General features: G+C 41.9%; 1 protein-coding gene across 1 annotated transcript in view; it reads left to right on the top strand.

Annotated features, from left to right (window-relative positions):
- Positions 1–12,545, top strand: part of ACE2 (angiotensin I converting enzyme 2) — a 29,392-nt gene extending 16,847 nt beyond the window's left edge. The window contains exons 11-19 of the mRNA XM_026849924.1: positions 266–410; positions 1,988–2,086; positions 2,754–2,876; positions 3,229–3,401; positions 4,350–4,408; positions 8,617–8,717; positions 9,691–9,807; positions 11,009–11,203; positions 11,842–12,545. Coding sequence (XP_026705725.1) covers positions 266–410; positions 1,988–2,086; positions 2,754–2,876; positions 3,229–3,401; positions 4,350–4,408; positions 8,617–8,717; positions 9,691–9,807; positions 11,009–11,203; positions 11,842–11,962 — 1,133 coding nt within the window. The 3' untranslated portion in view covers positions 11,963–12,545. The remainder of the gene's footprint in view (positions 1–265; positions 411–1,987; positions 2,087–2,753; positions 2,877–3,228; positions 3,402–4,349; positions 4,409–8,616; positions 8,718–9,690; positions 9,808–11,008; positions 11,204–11,841) is intronic.
- Positions 12,546–15,560: the final 3,015 nt, after the last annotated feature.

The following is a 15,560-nucleotide window of genomic DNA, read 5'->3' as shown; positions in this document are numbered from 1 at the left end:
TTTTCAGTGGAGGATAGTGAAATGTAAATGCCAAAGGGCCAGATTATTTAAGAGGTAGGGGGAAAAGAAAGAGATGCAAAACTGTGTACAATACCTAAGTGATCTTTTCTCATGCTTTTTCAGTAGTATTCTTCCTTCCACTTTTTCCTTAGTGAAAATCTGTAATTCAAGCTAGATGTGTTAGCTGTAAAAGGAAGCAACGTTAGCTGTCTAATCAGATACTAACTGCTACCATAACCATTACCTTAACTGCTTCTCTCTTCAGAAACTGAAATCAACTTTCTGCTCAAACAAGCACTAACGATTGTTGGAACAATGCCTTTTACTTATATGCTGGAGAAGTGGAGGTGGATGGTGTTTAGGGGTGAGATTACAAAGCAGGAATGGACGAAGCAGTGGTGGGAGATGAAGTAAGTTTGAGAAACAAAGAGGATTTTTCGCAAATGAATCTGCAAAACCAGCCATTCATAGTTACTCCACACTGAGGTGCCTATGCCTCCCATAGGGCAGAATCTGTCTCTCAGGGCACTTCTGCAAAGCCTGGTAGAGTGCCAGCTAGAAACACTCAGGGTAGTGCAGACATCTTCTCACAAGCCATGTATCCCCATTAGCACTGTGTACAGCCCCAGGCAGTTTTCCCTGCCTCTTGACAGACTTCTCCTCATTTCTAATGTCAGCTTCTCTGATGAAGACAGCCCATGACCTTCACATAGGATATTCCAGATCCCAGGATAAACATTGCCATCCCCCTGATGCATGCCCCAGGACATCTTTGTAGCTTAAGTACAGACCTTCCTTAAGTCTCATTTGGTGTATGCTCTGGTTTGCTCCCCACCTCCTTAAGGAAGGGTGGGAGTTTATCGTACTTGCCAGCCTGAGAAGCATACAGATCTTGGTCTACTAAATATCTTTGCACACTTCTCTGCTTTGCATTTCCTCCCCATTCTAGAGTGGGTTTGGGGGCAAATTGTCTGAAAGACTCCAGACTTTCTTTCCTTTCCTATGTATATACCACCTTTCTCGGTCAAGATAATACAGTTCCCTTGGCAAGTAACATCCAGAGGTGACTTTTCAGATTATGCCCACCAGTCAATATATTTTCAGCACCTTGGAGCTCAAGATTAAAAAGTGGTTTCATTGGGACTGCAGTCTGTCATTTCCCATGTTGGTTAACATGAGGCCAGAAAAATGCAAAGAAACCAAAAAAGCCCCACACTGAAGATGGAGTCTACATTCTGATATGAACAAAGACAGTGAGCCTCTATCAGCAAACAAAATCTAGAATAAAACTTGATATAAGCAAGCCTCCTGACCCACTCTAAAAATCAGTCAGCTTCGATTTATTCAAAAGTAGCAGAGATGTCAGAAAAACCTAGAATGACAAATTGTTCTGGCAAGCTTATCACATTTGTTGTAGTGGCACTGCAAAGCTCTCTCCTGGAACAAGACCTTGAAATACAGGTTTATGGAAAATATTTCCATGTAAGCTTATTACCATTTTCAGAATTTAGGGCATGGGTTTGTTTCCATAGTACTGCTCAGGAAACACACTCTCAGGAGAGGAAAATAAAGAGAAACCTCATCTCCAGCCCAGTGGCACATCAGGCCTTGGGTTACTCAATCTCTGCATGCACTTACCCAGCACAAAAACGCAAGTGTTAGTCTCCAAACTCAGGATCACCCAGGGCATGAGGTGTGTGTATGTGAAGCTCAGCCTTGTAGTTCATTTCATACCACTAATTACTCCCTGCACACTCTGCTGTTATACAAATCCCTTCCTTGCACTATCAGTTTCAAAGCAGCTTTTCCTCTGTGGTCTCCATACTATGGACCAGTACTCATTTGGGGTTATTGGGAGCTCTATGGAATTCTGTTTGGAAGTGAGAGAGGTGCTCATATTATCAGACCATACAGAGGAACAGCAGGGTCAGATTTTTTTTCCTTATTACCTATTAATGGAAATCCTGTGTTTTTCCTTCATCCCCAGGAGAGCAATAGTTGGCGTTGTTGAACCAGTCCCTCATGATGAAACCTATTGCGACCCTGCAGTGCTGTTTCATGTGGCCAATGATTACTCATTCATAAGGTAGTTCAGTGTTTAATTCATGACTTACATTTTGGGTACCAAACAAGCCCCAACTACTTAAAACGTGTATTGGAGAGACTTAGGACACAATTTTACTTTGTTTAAAGTCCTGACTGAAGGTCACTGATTTCAGTGGAAGTTTTTCTGTGGACAATCAGTGGCTGCTCATAGCAATCCCTGAGTAGCGAGGAGGCTGCTGAGCTTCTTGCCAAGCAGAGAAGTTTTGTGCTACCATCACACATGCAGAAGCACAACTGTATGAGGTGCTTGCCTCTTGGGGAGACAGCGTGCCCTGTACCCCTGTCACTTCAGCCATGCACATACAGCCCTGATGCAACTAATTCTGGATATCCCTCCACATCCTAGCCATCTCATTTTAGAGGGCTCAGATGCAGCGGAGAGCTGGACCTTAAAAACCTTACTCACTCATCATTTATTTGTCAGCAAACAGATTTGGGGCTCTTCTGGTACATTTAATCTTGGCATTTTGTTAAATCGAAGTTAGTGTAGTCTATAAATATCATCTGACTTCTCTCCCTGCAGTGCAGCTTCCCAAGCTGGAGTGCTGGCTGACACAGCAGAGCTTTTCAAAGGCCGAGGGCTTGCAGGTTTCCTTGACAGATGACTAAGAAAACCTGTGTCTTCCTTCTCTTTGCCCTCCCTTTAGGTACTACACCCGGACCATCTATCAGTTCCAGTTTCAGGAGGCACTTTGCAAGGCAGCTAACCATACTGGCCCTCTTCACACATGTGACATTACTGACTCCAAAGCAGCTGGTCAGAGTTTGAGGTAACAAAGCAAATTTCTCACGTGTAATAAATCAGACTATAGCAAAGCCTAATTAAACCTTGAAAGTTTATGGAATCAATGGGGTTGCAATCAAGAATGAACCAAGCTTGAAAATTTAGCATAGATCTACTCAGTTTCTTTTGTCAGGTTGGCTAAATTTATATCTAAAACATCAAAGGTTTAATTGCCTGTGAATGAGAAAATAATTTATTTTTATTAATAAGAGTGATGGGGGGAAGGAAGGAATTCAGAAGGAAAAATGAAAACTTTGACAGCAATCGCAGATTGTTTTGCTATATATCTAGATGGAACATGACAGTAACATGTATTACCTGTCCTTCCACATACACAGACAATTGCTTGAATTAGGCAAATCCAAGCCCTGGACTCAAGCACTGGAAAGCGTGACAGGAGAGAAATACATGAATGCAGCGCCCTTGCTCCACTACTTCGAACCTCTATATAAGTGGCTGCAAAAAAACAATTCTGGCAGATACGTCGGTTGGAAAACAGACTGGGCTCCGTGTATGTACAGCTTGTGGGTGAATTAAGGACACTTGGTAGTCCTCAAAACCCTTGACTGGCAAAGTCCCTCTCTCTTGTAGCTGCTGAAGGCTCTTCTCCCTAGGGAAGCAGGGTTATGGGAAATACACACTGAGCAGTAAGTTAAAACTTACGTGACTGTCTTCCCCATGGCCAAAGCTGGAGAAGTCAGCGCACATGAGCCTCACCCAGTTTTCAGAAATATATTTTTTTAATAGTTGCAGTGCTAAGGGTGTGGGATGGCTGTGCAGAAGGAAGAAAGACCAGAGGCTTGGACTTGTGTGGTGCTTGCCTGAGAGCGGAGCACCTGTTCTCCAGGGCTGGGATCCACCAGTCCTGGGAGCCAGAGGACCCTGAGCTGGGAGTGTAGGGGCAAACCAGTACAGAAAAATTACTACTATTTTGTTTTCTGTCACGTGCTAGTCAAAGAAAGGAGCTCAATTGGAGGGAAAGGAGGAGACCATGGAAAAATGTGTTTCTCAGCTTTTTGTGGTGACACTGAGTGTTGAACCACTCAGGTTATATAGAGGTAATCACTCTCAGTACTGGAGACTACCATAACTCTTACAGTGCTGTGCCAGTATCTAATGGTGGGCTTCACCCAACCAGACACCAACATCTGCATCTGCGCTGCTCATTACCAGTGGTGGGAAAGAGGCATTTCCTTCAGGAGATGTCTAAAGAAGACCAGAGGACTGAACTCTAGATGTGCTCGCTCTGTCTGTCTACTACAAAGCCAGACTTGGATGACTGACAGCTCAGATGCAGATGTTTGCAGTAGAGGTGACTGAAGGGAAACAAGATCAATCCCACTAAGCCAGCCTGGAGGAGCAGGGGAATCTGTAAGGAAACTAGCCATCTCAGCATTTCTCAGGGACAGACTTTCTGTAGCTGTGGCTCTGACACGGCCCTTATTTCTTTTTAAACTAGATTCTGGCAATGCCATCAAAGTGCGCATCAGCCTGAAATCAGCACTGGGGAACCAGGCGGTAAGTGTGTTTGCACTGTGGCACTCTTCTGATTGATTGGGCAACAGAGATGTTGTGCTAATGTCCCTCAGAAAATAAGGAAGGATGTAGCTGATCTTTGTGTCTGAAGAGTGGCATCAGCTCAAGGGAAGGGTTATCACATAGAAGACGTCTTGTCTGAGTTTGTGGTCAAGACTCCCTCTGCAACTAGTAGAGGGACCTTTCCAGGGAGTGATCCTACCCAGTTAAAAAAAGACAGATGAGTTGAATTATTATGTGGAGGTACTGATCATTTTTTACCTGCTACAGGGGCAGAACTAGAAGGCTAACATAAGGGAACCCATGTACCTAGAAACTGGCTATATTTTCCTCAGCTATGCTGATGTGCCTAACTAAAGCCTCTACCTAATATCTTCTAATTTCCCTTATCATGACTATGGTGGCTGCCTTCAGAAATTATTATTAGAGCAGCTAATACTTCACATTTAAATGTGGAGCTAAATCAGAGGGGTTGAATCCCACTCTGTTCTCAAATGCTCTTGATTTTGCACTGAAACACTTCAGCATTCCTTTGTAGATTTTTGTTTGCCTGTTTGCTGTAATCTTTCCAGGCCCTGATATATTTGCTGCCTCCCTGTCCTCCAACCGTTATGCAGGGACAGCTTTGTTATTGAGATTGCGGGGGACAGTGCAGCTGCTTCTGTTTCAGATGAGGAGAAGGGCTTTCATTCCCAAGAGCTTGTCTGCCTTCCCCAATTATACCAGCTGGTCCAATAAAATATATTAGAGCAACCAAAAAAACCTCATCAAAGCCAAAGATGGCTTTTAAGGTTTTAAACAGAGCACTGGCTTAGCCCATCTGCTTACCCCAGGCTGAAAATGTGCTCCTAATTCTAGCTGTGCCTCTTTATGCTAATCTCACAGAGGCAGTGCAGAAGGCTTAAGTGCAGACACTTCATTCCTGTTAATAGCCATTTTCACCTTGCAGAACATTAGTAATTTTCCAAGAATGAGTATGTCATCAGGCAGGTCATTTAAACCTACGTGTCAGAGCCTTTTGGACTAGCAAGGACACAATACCATGGGCTCATTTTTCATACGAATTGATGCTCTCGCTTCTATCACTCTCTCACATGCAAGCCCTACCGGAGTTTTATTGCTTCGTAGACCGCTGAGTCGAGTTAGATACAATTCAAAACTGATATCAACAGCATGAAAAGGTTCCCTGTTACAACACATTTATTAGTCATTATGGTTAATGTTTAGCTTAATATCATTTTTATGCCTGCGTTTTGCCATAATAGTCTTTTGTTGTGCAATTGAGCAGCTGTAAAACAATCTCATACAGATTACTTAATTTGAATTATTGTATGGACAGTAGGTTCCTAAGTTCTGAGGAGCAAACCATGCATTTTCCTCTCAAAACCAGTCCACATCACCAACTTGCAAGAAACCTTTTCCATTCAGTGTCTTTATTCCTTCCTGAAAATTTTTCTTATGCTGAGCTCCTGATGACATGACTGAATACTGGGATGCCAGCAGCGGGTAATGGTACATGCATGAACTGGCATAGAGAAAAGGCGGGGGGAACCTCGGGCAGGAATCTCAGCCCAATTACACAAAGCAGTATCTGTTGGCAGCTTTACATGGCTCACAGTGCACAGAAGCTGAGAACCCAGTGCAACTGTTTGTTTAAGATGTATTTTCAGCTTCTTTGCACCGTTAGGACAGGAGAAAGCATTCTGAGTATGCCAGCAGATCTTTTTTTTGTATTTCTGCTCTTTAGCACTGGCTAGAGTAGAGAGGGGAAGGTCCCCCCCTCTTCTGCAGAGGGAGGGCTGTGCTGGGGCGGCAGCGGGGGCAGCTCAGCTCACACAAACAGTCTTGCGCCTCTCGGCTACGTACCCTGGCTCTTACAGGCAGGGAAGTTTCAGTAGCCCAAAGTTCTGGCAAATTAAGCACCCAGGCTCATGGAGGGGCTTATGCCAGCTGTACCAGATGTGCTGCCACAATTACCCTGCTAATTGTTTTCAGACTATGAGATTAAAGCTGCGGCTGTAGGATGGCTGGATCACCTGAAACACCCAGAGCTTTGCTTCAGCCGGGCCTTTATGAAAGTGCCCTCCCAAGGGAAACTGCTACAAGAACCCTGTTGAATCACTTAGGGTCTGTCTTATTTAAAGTAAGGGGTTCCAGGAGTGTCAGTCCTCTGAGCACCACTTGAAAGGGGAGCCCCTCTTCAAACATTAATTCAGAATTCCCCACTGGGTCAGTGTTGTTATGTGTGATTACATTGTAAAAGGCTGGCACGCAAGATGGTGCTAGGGAATGGAGAGCTGTCAGCCTGCAGGTGTTTACATGTATTTTATAATGGAAAATCCTTTTGAATCAGAGGCCAGACTTACACTGTCTTTCAAGTCACACCTGGGATCTTGGAGGGAACATGCTATAGTAGAGCAGAGGCGCTTGGCAAAGTTCATTTTTTTTCTCTGAAAGCAAAGCAGCCTCTCTAACGAACAGTGAGCACTAAGGTAGGTTTCTGAGATGCCTAGAGAAGGCGTGTGGGTAGTCATTACTCAAACAGAGATCAGAAGCCAGCCAGGTACTTCCCATCCACACAGCCAGTAATGGTATTTATAAAGGCACTTGAGAGGCACAGTGGCAATTAAAATACATTAGACTGAAAAAGACAAAATGTACACTATGAAAATGAATAAATGATTAAAAAGCTAAGATGCTAAGTACAGAAAGCAGCAGTAGAGGAATCAAGCCCAATTAGTTCTTGGTTTAAAAAAAAAATAAACAAAAACAAAACAAGCACTGCAGAGCCTGAAGATGTTGGGGGTAAATGAAAAATTGAGAAACCCTACACAATAGCATCATAGGCTCTGACGGTGAACACTGCCAGCTGCCGGAGACAACAGTGGTAACAAGAAGTGCTTCAGCGCAGGGGCTTCACTTGACACTCAGCAAGCAGGAGAGTGCTGGGGACATTTGCCAAGGTGAAGGGGACTGACAGCTTCAACCCTTGCTAGCAGGAGCGGGCAGAGCTGGCACAGCCCCTGCCCTCTACACGCCGCTCTGCCAGCAGCGGCTTGGGGTCACCTGCCTGTTTCCTGGGGCCTGATCCTGCACTGACTGACAACAGCAGGCTCCTTCTGCTCTTTCCTCCCATGTATTTCTCTCTCTTTGTTTTATATCAGTGTCAAGAGGAGGACAGGGTTGAAAAATGTAGCTGGGTTTTATACAGCCTGTTACAACACAGCTGCCTTTTACCACACCTTCTTGAATGATACTCGAGAAAGCCAGGAGCTGTGTAAAACTATCACTGACAGCGTTTATAGTCATTCCTGCTCAGGTACCATAAATGCAATCAAATCTAGGCCTTCAGGGGATAAAAAAAAATTGCCAGAGTTCAAACAGGAATTTTCCCTTCATGCACATGTAGTTACACAACAGACCAGGCTGCGTTATCCGCTCCTGTGGTGGTTTTTGCCCCCTGTACACCTCAGTTCCCTCCCCAGAGAAGCTGTTTTTGACTTCCACTGCAGATAACTTTGGACTCATAAGGCAGGTCGAGAAGAGCCTGCACACAGGCAGTGCACTTTTTATATCACTTATCAATTCTCCAGGGAAAAACAACAAATACATGCCTGCTACAGCAATACTGATGCGAAGAGATTTTACTGAAACAAAACAAACCCCAGACAAAAATCCCAGCTCATCAAGCAAATAAACGACCCATCTTTGTATAACAAACCCACTCCAAAGTTTCTCCTCCTTAAAAGAACAAATCTGCAAAAAAAAAAAAAGTATTATGTGATTAAAACAAGATCTAAATTATGAACTCTTTAGACTTCAAACAGAATGAGCAATATTTAGTAGAAACAATGTTTCTCCTGCTGCTTTTGCTCCCTGTAAGGCAGGGAGATAGGCTGGGACTGCAGCATCTTCAGCACCCCCATGTAAAGGTACCAGAAATTGCAGAGGGACAGCATGATGCAGTGTCTGTCAGTGGGGATGCCTGCTTCATTATTCTCCTGCAGAGCACCCAGATTAACAGAGTTAAAAGGTTTGAGTAGGTTCCTGAAGTGCTATCATGGCACACATAAATAATACTGAGGTACATGCCAAGCATTACAATTGCTATTTATTTCTTTTTTAGAGTCATTTCTTCGTGTCAGATAACTTGCCATCTCTGATGAATTTCTCTTGTGCTGTTTTTGCAGTATAAATGGGATGAAAGTGAGCTCTTCTTGTTCAAGTCATCCATCGCCTATGCCATGAGAAAATACTTTGCAGAGATGAAGCAAAAGGAAGTCAACTTCCAGTGAGTCGCTTATTTAATTGTGCCAGCTATGTCTATATTGCTTCTGGTTCACTAGTGGCATGAATTGGTGGAATTAATTGTGCCTTCTGTCAAATATAAGGTGATAGCAAACAATGTCAAACATAAACTGGTGGTAAAAGGCAAGATGTCAGCTTGTTACATGCTGTCTTTTTACTCAAGAGTCTGAAGTTTAGGAGTATCATGCTAAAGTTAGGTAACTTCAGTGGATGTGGAAGGCTTTGTCTCCCACAGCTTATCAGTGGTGGAAGTGAGCTTTGAGAATTTGTGCCCAACACATATATGGGAATATCAGGGAAGATACATTGATTAGAAATAAAGATTTCTAATAATGTATGTGTATGATACTGAATATCCAAGAGGTTTTTGTCCATGGAAAGATAAACTTATTGATTATAAAGAGCTAGAATTCTGTGCAGACTTACTAATCTTATCTAGGTTCACTTGCAGACATAAAACCTATCATCTGAAATTGATTTCGGTAAGAAAAACAACCCTTTTTATTAGGTCTCCTAAAAAATTTTCAAAAGCTATCTACTTAAGCTATTTGATATTACTTTATAGAACATCAGTCATATAATGTCTAGGATCTACTCCCAGCAGAATATAAGGAAGAAAGATGATTTTTTTTTCATTTAGTACTTCATGCATCATGAGACCTTCCCCAAACACTCTCTCTTCTGCAATCTGATTATGTGCTTTGGAAAACTACACGAAGGATTGTCTTAGGTATGGGGTATACTCTCTCCATCTTAAGTTAAAAATTAGCACATAGAAAAAGTAATTCTGTCAGGAAAACTGATTTCAATTCCCAGTTGAGGTCACTAGGAAGCATTCACTCAGCATAAACCAACCCCCTGGCATTGTCAATCAAACACAACTGTTCACTCGCCTGAATTTAAAGCTAATGTCATCTCAACAGTTAAAACCCACTTTCTCTCTGTTTCTCATTCAGGATTACAGATATTCATGTTGGGGAACAGACACAAAGAGTCTCCTTCTACCTTACTGTCAGCATGCCAGGTAATATCAGTGATACTGTGCCCAAAGCTGACGTGGAAGATGCCATCAGGTGAGATTTTGCTCTCTGGGGAAAAAAAAAACCAAAACAAAACCCAACAAACAGATGAAAGGGTGGAAGGGAAACCAGTGCTCGTCAGTGAAGGCAGAAAGGGTGGTAAGAAAGTCATTTTTGCAGTTAGGATGGAAATAGTGGGATGAGACAAACTGTTATGACAGAAAGAAAACAGTCCATTTATCTGATGGTGTCTTGGATAACAGCCAATGTAAAATGCTTCAGGGGGCTTGTAAAACTGCTATAACACACCTTATTGCATCATATCTTCCCAGAAAATATCATTGCTCAAACTAAAAAGAACTATGGTGTGCGCATGCATGTGTGTTTTCTTCCTCTCATTAGTGAAAATTCAGTGCAAGAATTATTGTTAGCAAGGACTCTAGAATAATGATGTATTAGAAAGAGAGACAGATGTATTTGATTATACAGAAAAGAAGAGGTCAGAGCGAGAGTTAGTTCCTGCTAGTTCAGGTCAGTGAAGAGCTCTTTTATAGCACCATATGACACCACTGTAAGTCATTGCTATAAAGATGATAAGTAAAACTGCAACTCTGCAGATGGTCATGGGTAATGTACAATGGGAAACGAATAGGGCACAAGTCTAAAAGCAGCAGCAACTTGAGATGGGGTTGAAAAAGCAGTGAGATAAATTGGTGCATCAAGGGAGAATATGGCTATGAAAGTCACTGTCTGGTTAACACTCATTAGCAGGCACAGACAATACACCAGGAAAAGGGTTTTCAGGGCAGTGAAAAACACAAGAATCAAAACTATGGAAGACTGTAGGAGGCAAACCTGCAAGAAGATGTCAAAACTGTGGTTTTCTGTCACATATCCAACAAATTTATGGATAGCCAAGAAACTTAAGATAAGGAGAATGAAGGGGTAAAATGCAAATATAGATGGAGATCAGAAGGCTGTTTGCCTCATTTTAATAAAAGTTAAGACTGAGTTTAAGAGTTCATACAGTGTCTGGACATGTTAGTTAAGCTGCCACAGGTTACAGGACAACTGTGGTTGTCACTCACCACCCCATGCCAGAAAGAATATGGGTTTAGCAGTACCTCCTGTGCAACCTTTTCAGCTGAGCAGTTCAGGGGAAGCTCAGCACACTGGAGACTTACAAAACAACTGAAAACTGTTGATTGCTTTCCAATAAATGTGTGAAACTCTTTGAAATTGCTTTTGATGGCAGGATGTCTCGGGGACGAATCAATGAGGCTTTCAGACTAGATGATAACACCCTGGAGTTTGTGGGCATACTTCCAACACTGGCCACACCTTATGAACCACCAGTCACCATCTGGTTAATTGTATTTGGGGTGGTCATTAGCCTTGTTGTCATTGGAATTATTGTCTTGATCATCACTGGGCAGAGAGATCGCAAAAAGTGAGTAATATTTTTAATATGAACATCACCACTGGGAGATGTCCCAATGATTGAATCATCAGGGTGTTTACAAATAGGTTGTCAAATCTAACTGAAGCAAGTTAAAGAATTAAAGCTTATTATCTCCCTCCCATCAACAGTGATAGCTAAAGGTTCAGGTCCCTGCCTTTCAGTGCATGGCAGCTTTGGCAGCTTGGTGCAATTTCCTCATCATCACCAGTTTAATCAAGTCAGCTGGATGCTGTAGCCACAGGGAGCCATGGTGTGGCCAGATTTCTGCCAACCTGGCTGCAAGGTTGGTGGAGTAGCCTGCTGGGAACACGGTGCCTTCTCCAGCAGCAAAATTGCCCACATCATTCAGCACCTGAAGTTTTCAATAATCTTGTTGGAGGATGTTCAGTAATGTAATTTTCCTTAAATATTATTGCATTTACAGCAATATACCTGAGTAAGTTTTCTATTAATGGGGTTTCTAAGAATGTAGTAGGTTTGCTACAGTTCCCCTTAAAACCAGCACAATTCCTTTTATATAAATATTCCCAGTTAAACACAGTATTACTTACAGTAGGGGATTCTGGGGATCCAGAAGGACTTGACCAGAACAGAGGCTTCTAATATAAAATGAATTTTCATTACAGGAGAGCGAGACAAAGTAGGAGTGAAGCAGGATCAAACTGTGATGAGGTGAACCCTTATGATGAAGAGGGAAAAAGCAACATGGGTTTTGAGCCATCTGAAGAGACACAAACATCATTCTAGAAAATGTGGGTACACTAGGAGTTTCTGGGTTTTTTCATCTCACTTTTAACAAGAGTGCCTGGCAAGGATCAAACCACTGTGGATGTCATCAAACATAATCTCTTCTGGTTGACTGTTAATCTACTCGTTCATAGACAACAACTATATCTGCTGTTTATGTGGTAACTAGAAAACATGCAAAAAAAAAAAAAAAGATATATATGTTCCATGGCTTTTCTATGAACTATGAGCATAATATTACACACTATTTGTGCTGCTTTTCATAAGTGTGCTGCATCCAACTTCTCTTTCTGTGTAATGAGATGCAAAAGCTTGGAAGTATACAGTTGTATACAGACCGAGACAGGCGTAACTCACATACTCCTAATGCCCGTGAGGAACATCTTGATCTTTCCAGACAGAAACCTCAGAAGTGTATCTAATAGTGAGAATAAAACGTGACCACCAGAAGAACCTTAGTGTTGAAGAACTTAATTGCATATGAAATAATTGCAATTTTTGCACCTTCGGGAAATCTGTATCAATGTAAAATGGATATTGGATGAAGACTAACAAGCACTGGACCTTTGTTAGGAAGTTGTGACATAAGTTATTTTTCTGTTTGTTTGATAAGTATTGTAGAGACCAAATAGCCCATACTTCCTCAAAAAAAAAAAAAAAAAAATTAAAAGATCCCTGTGTTATGTTTTAATCTAAAAATAAGGAATAAACTTCCTTAATATTAAATGATCAAAGTTGGTTTTTTTTCAGTATCTTAGACATTGCCTCCACTATTACAAATACCTCATACTACAAACACAAATTGCACTATTACATACGGGGGACAGTAGATTGGGGCTTGGGAGGTTCAGGTTGCATGTGAAAAAGAAAAGCTGTTCACAAGAAGAGTAGTGCAGCACTGGAACAGGTTGCCTATTCCATGCTTTGGGAGAGGCTGTGGGATCTCCACCTTTAGAATTGTTCAGAGCTCAGGTAGACAAAGGTATAGCTGATTGAGTGGGGGGGACAGTCCCATTCTGAGTGAGAAGTTTGGGTAGATGACCTCTAGGTGTCCCTTCCAGCCAACATTCCTGTGATTCTGTGTCTTGTAGGTCCAGTGCCATACCTGCCAGCATGCCAATGCGGTTGTTCTGTACACGCCAGGGTCACTGAAAGGCATAAGGTGTCTACTCAGTCTTGTATTCCGATAAAGAACCAGTAGCAAACATAAGCCTGAATGAAAAACCTTCAGCAAATGCACAAACCCTTAAACTCATGGGCCTCCAAAATTATCAGAAGCTGTAGAAAGCAGTCAAACATATATCTGAAAACATATAGCTGGACTCACAAAACACTATCCTAATATTCCACACTCATTTTCTATTTAAGAGACAAGACACTTAAATGAGACAGTTCAAAATGGTAGGCAGATGATACTGATTAACTGCAAACTATACAGGAATGTAAAGGAATGAAAATAATTTTTCTTTAAGTTGCCTACCTTACCATATATCCCACTGCCATAACATCCCCAAAACTTAGTACTTCAGCTGAACTTTAAAGATAAATAATTCAACAATATGTGGTCTTCCCACTTACTGTGCAGTAACAGAAAAAGGGAATGACAAATGGAAACAATCAATGTAATTAGTCATGCCAGCCATATTCAGATCTGTTGTTTCATTTCAAAACAATTAATTTTAACAGCTGTGCTATGAATCAAAAAACACCATTTAAAATTGTCAACACGTAAAGCCACTAAAAAAAAAAAATCAGGATTTTGGAAGAACAGAAATAAAAAAACCCCAGTGTTTATATTAAAAAAAATCAATTGCATGCATTAGTCCCAACAATACTTCACACTCTCTGTATTGGGGCGACCCACCCTCCACTCATATTTTATCTGTGTCAGCACTTCTTGATTCTTTCTCTGGATCAGCACTCCTTGGCCCAGCTTGATGCACAAGCAACATCATACCATAGACACAGAATCTTAGGATGGTTTGGGTTGGAAGGGGCCTTAAAGATCATCTAGTTCCACCCCCCTGCCATGGGCAGGGACACCTTCCACCAGACCAGGTTGCTCAAAGCCCCGTCCAACCTGGCCTGGAACACTGCCAGGGAGGGGGCAGCCACAACCTCTCTGGGCAACCTGTGCCAGTGCCTCACCACCCTCACAGTGAAGAATGTATTCCTTCTATCTAATCTAAATCTGCTCTCTTTCAGTTTAAAACCATTACCCCTCGTCCTGTCGCTGCACTCCTTGAAAAAGACTCCCTCCCCATTTTTCCTTTCATTTGCGTGACCCCTCAAACACATGCACGCTTCACATGTAGGCAGGGATGTGCTCTGCTAGCCAGCTTTCAGTGCTGGGACCAGCCACCGCCAGCAAGCACAGGCTCTGGAGCCTCTGGCTGCCCAGAGACCCTCAATTTTTTCTCCCCTCCCCCCATATGTCTACACTGTGCATTTCTTACTCAGTTCAGGTGAGCTCAAACTGGAGCTGCAGAGGGGTCCCTGTTAGGGCTGGGCCAGCTCCACCAGGGAAAGGGCAAGCAGACGTCGCTTAGACTCTTAGAGGCATCACACACCGAACTAGCTCAAATATAAGTAGAGAAGAGAGGATTTTTTTTCAGACTTTATTTTAAAACCCCTTTATTTTATACAAATTAGATCAACATTTTACAAATAAAGTTTAGATGCCTCTGTTAGAGTTATGTAGCTTCAGATGCATTTGGTATCTCTAGACTTACTGAAGTTAACATATTTGAAAGTTGGGTGCTCTTATTTAAGTGCTATCAGCAGGAGCCAAATTTCAGCTCCTCAGTAGTAAAATATTTGGCTAAGCAATTATTTTTGCTCTTCAGGTTTTATAGAGATGAGGAAGTTTGTCATTTATTATTGCAATACCTATGGAATTCTGCATAAAACTTTTTTTTTTCTCTATTTTTACCTGTAGCAGGAAGCAATAACATCCCAGTAAACAGCTCAGCTGTTGCTAAGGTGCAAATATCTTAGATATGTAGCTGAGAATAAATTCCAAATCAAATGCACACTCTGAGAGCTGAAATTAAAGTCAATAGTACTGGTAAGAAAACTGATATAATATTTTACCACTAGTAATTTCTAAGTAATTGAAAGTGAGACTATATTTAGGTTACTGTCACTTGCAGCAGTTCTAAATTCGACTTCAGGCATCAGCTTCAAGTGATTACAAAGAAAAAAGACATACAGATGAGTTATGATAATCAAAAAACCCAACAAGCATCTATTTCTCTGTTTATATTTCTAGTTAAGACCAAATAATGACAACTTGAAAGCACTGAAGGAGTGTACACAATGGGTATATGTGTCTCAGTGTCTGAGAAGCCTTTTGAGAAAACGCTAACAAAATTGATTATATTCTCCCACAGTATCCTTCCAAATTCCGTCACCCACAGATTGTCAGGAAAGCTTTTTCCACATGCTTTCTGGTCAACTCCCTGATTAAATGAGAAGAACACTAATATACAGAATAATAGGGGTGGCTAATGTCAGGCAGATTTCAGATTTAGCACTCATACAGAAGACAGGTGATATGGAACCAGTATGCACAGTCATCTGTGTCTAAATCTTCTTT

Source organism: Athene cunicularia (genome assembly GCF_003259725.1).
Source record: "Athene cunicularia isolate RWA chromosome 1 unlocalized genomic scaffold, athCun1 chr1_part1, whole genome shotgun sequence".
Lineage (NCBI taxonomy): Eukaryota > Metazoa > Chordata > Aves > Strigiformes > Strigidae > Athene > Athene cunicularia.
This window is presented reverse-complemented; position numbering and strand designations above follow the sequence as displayed.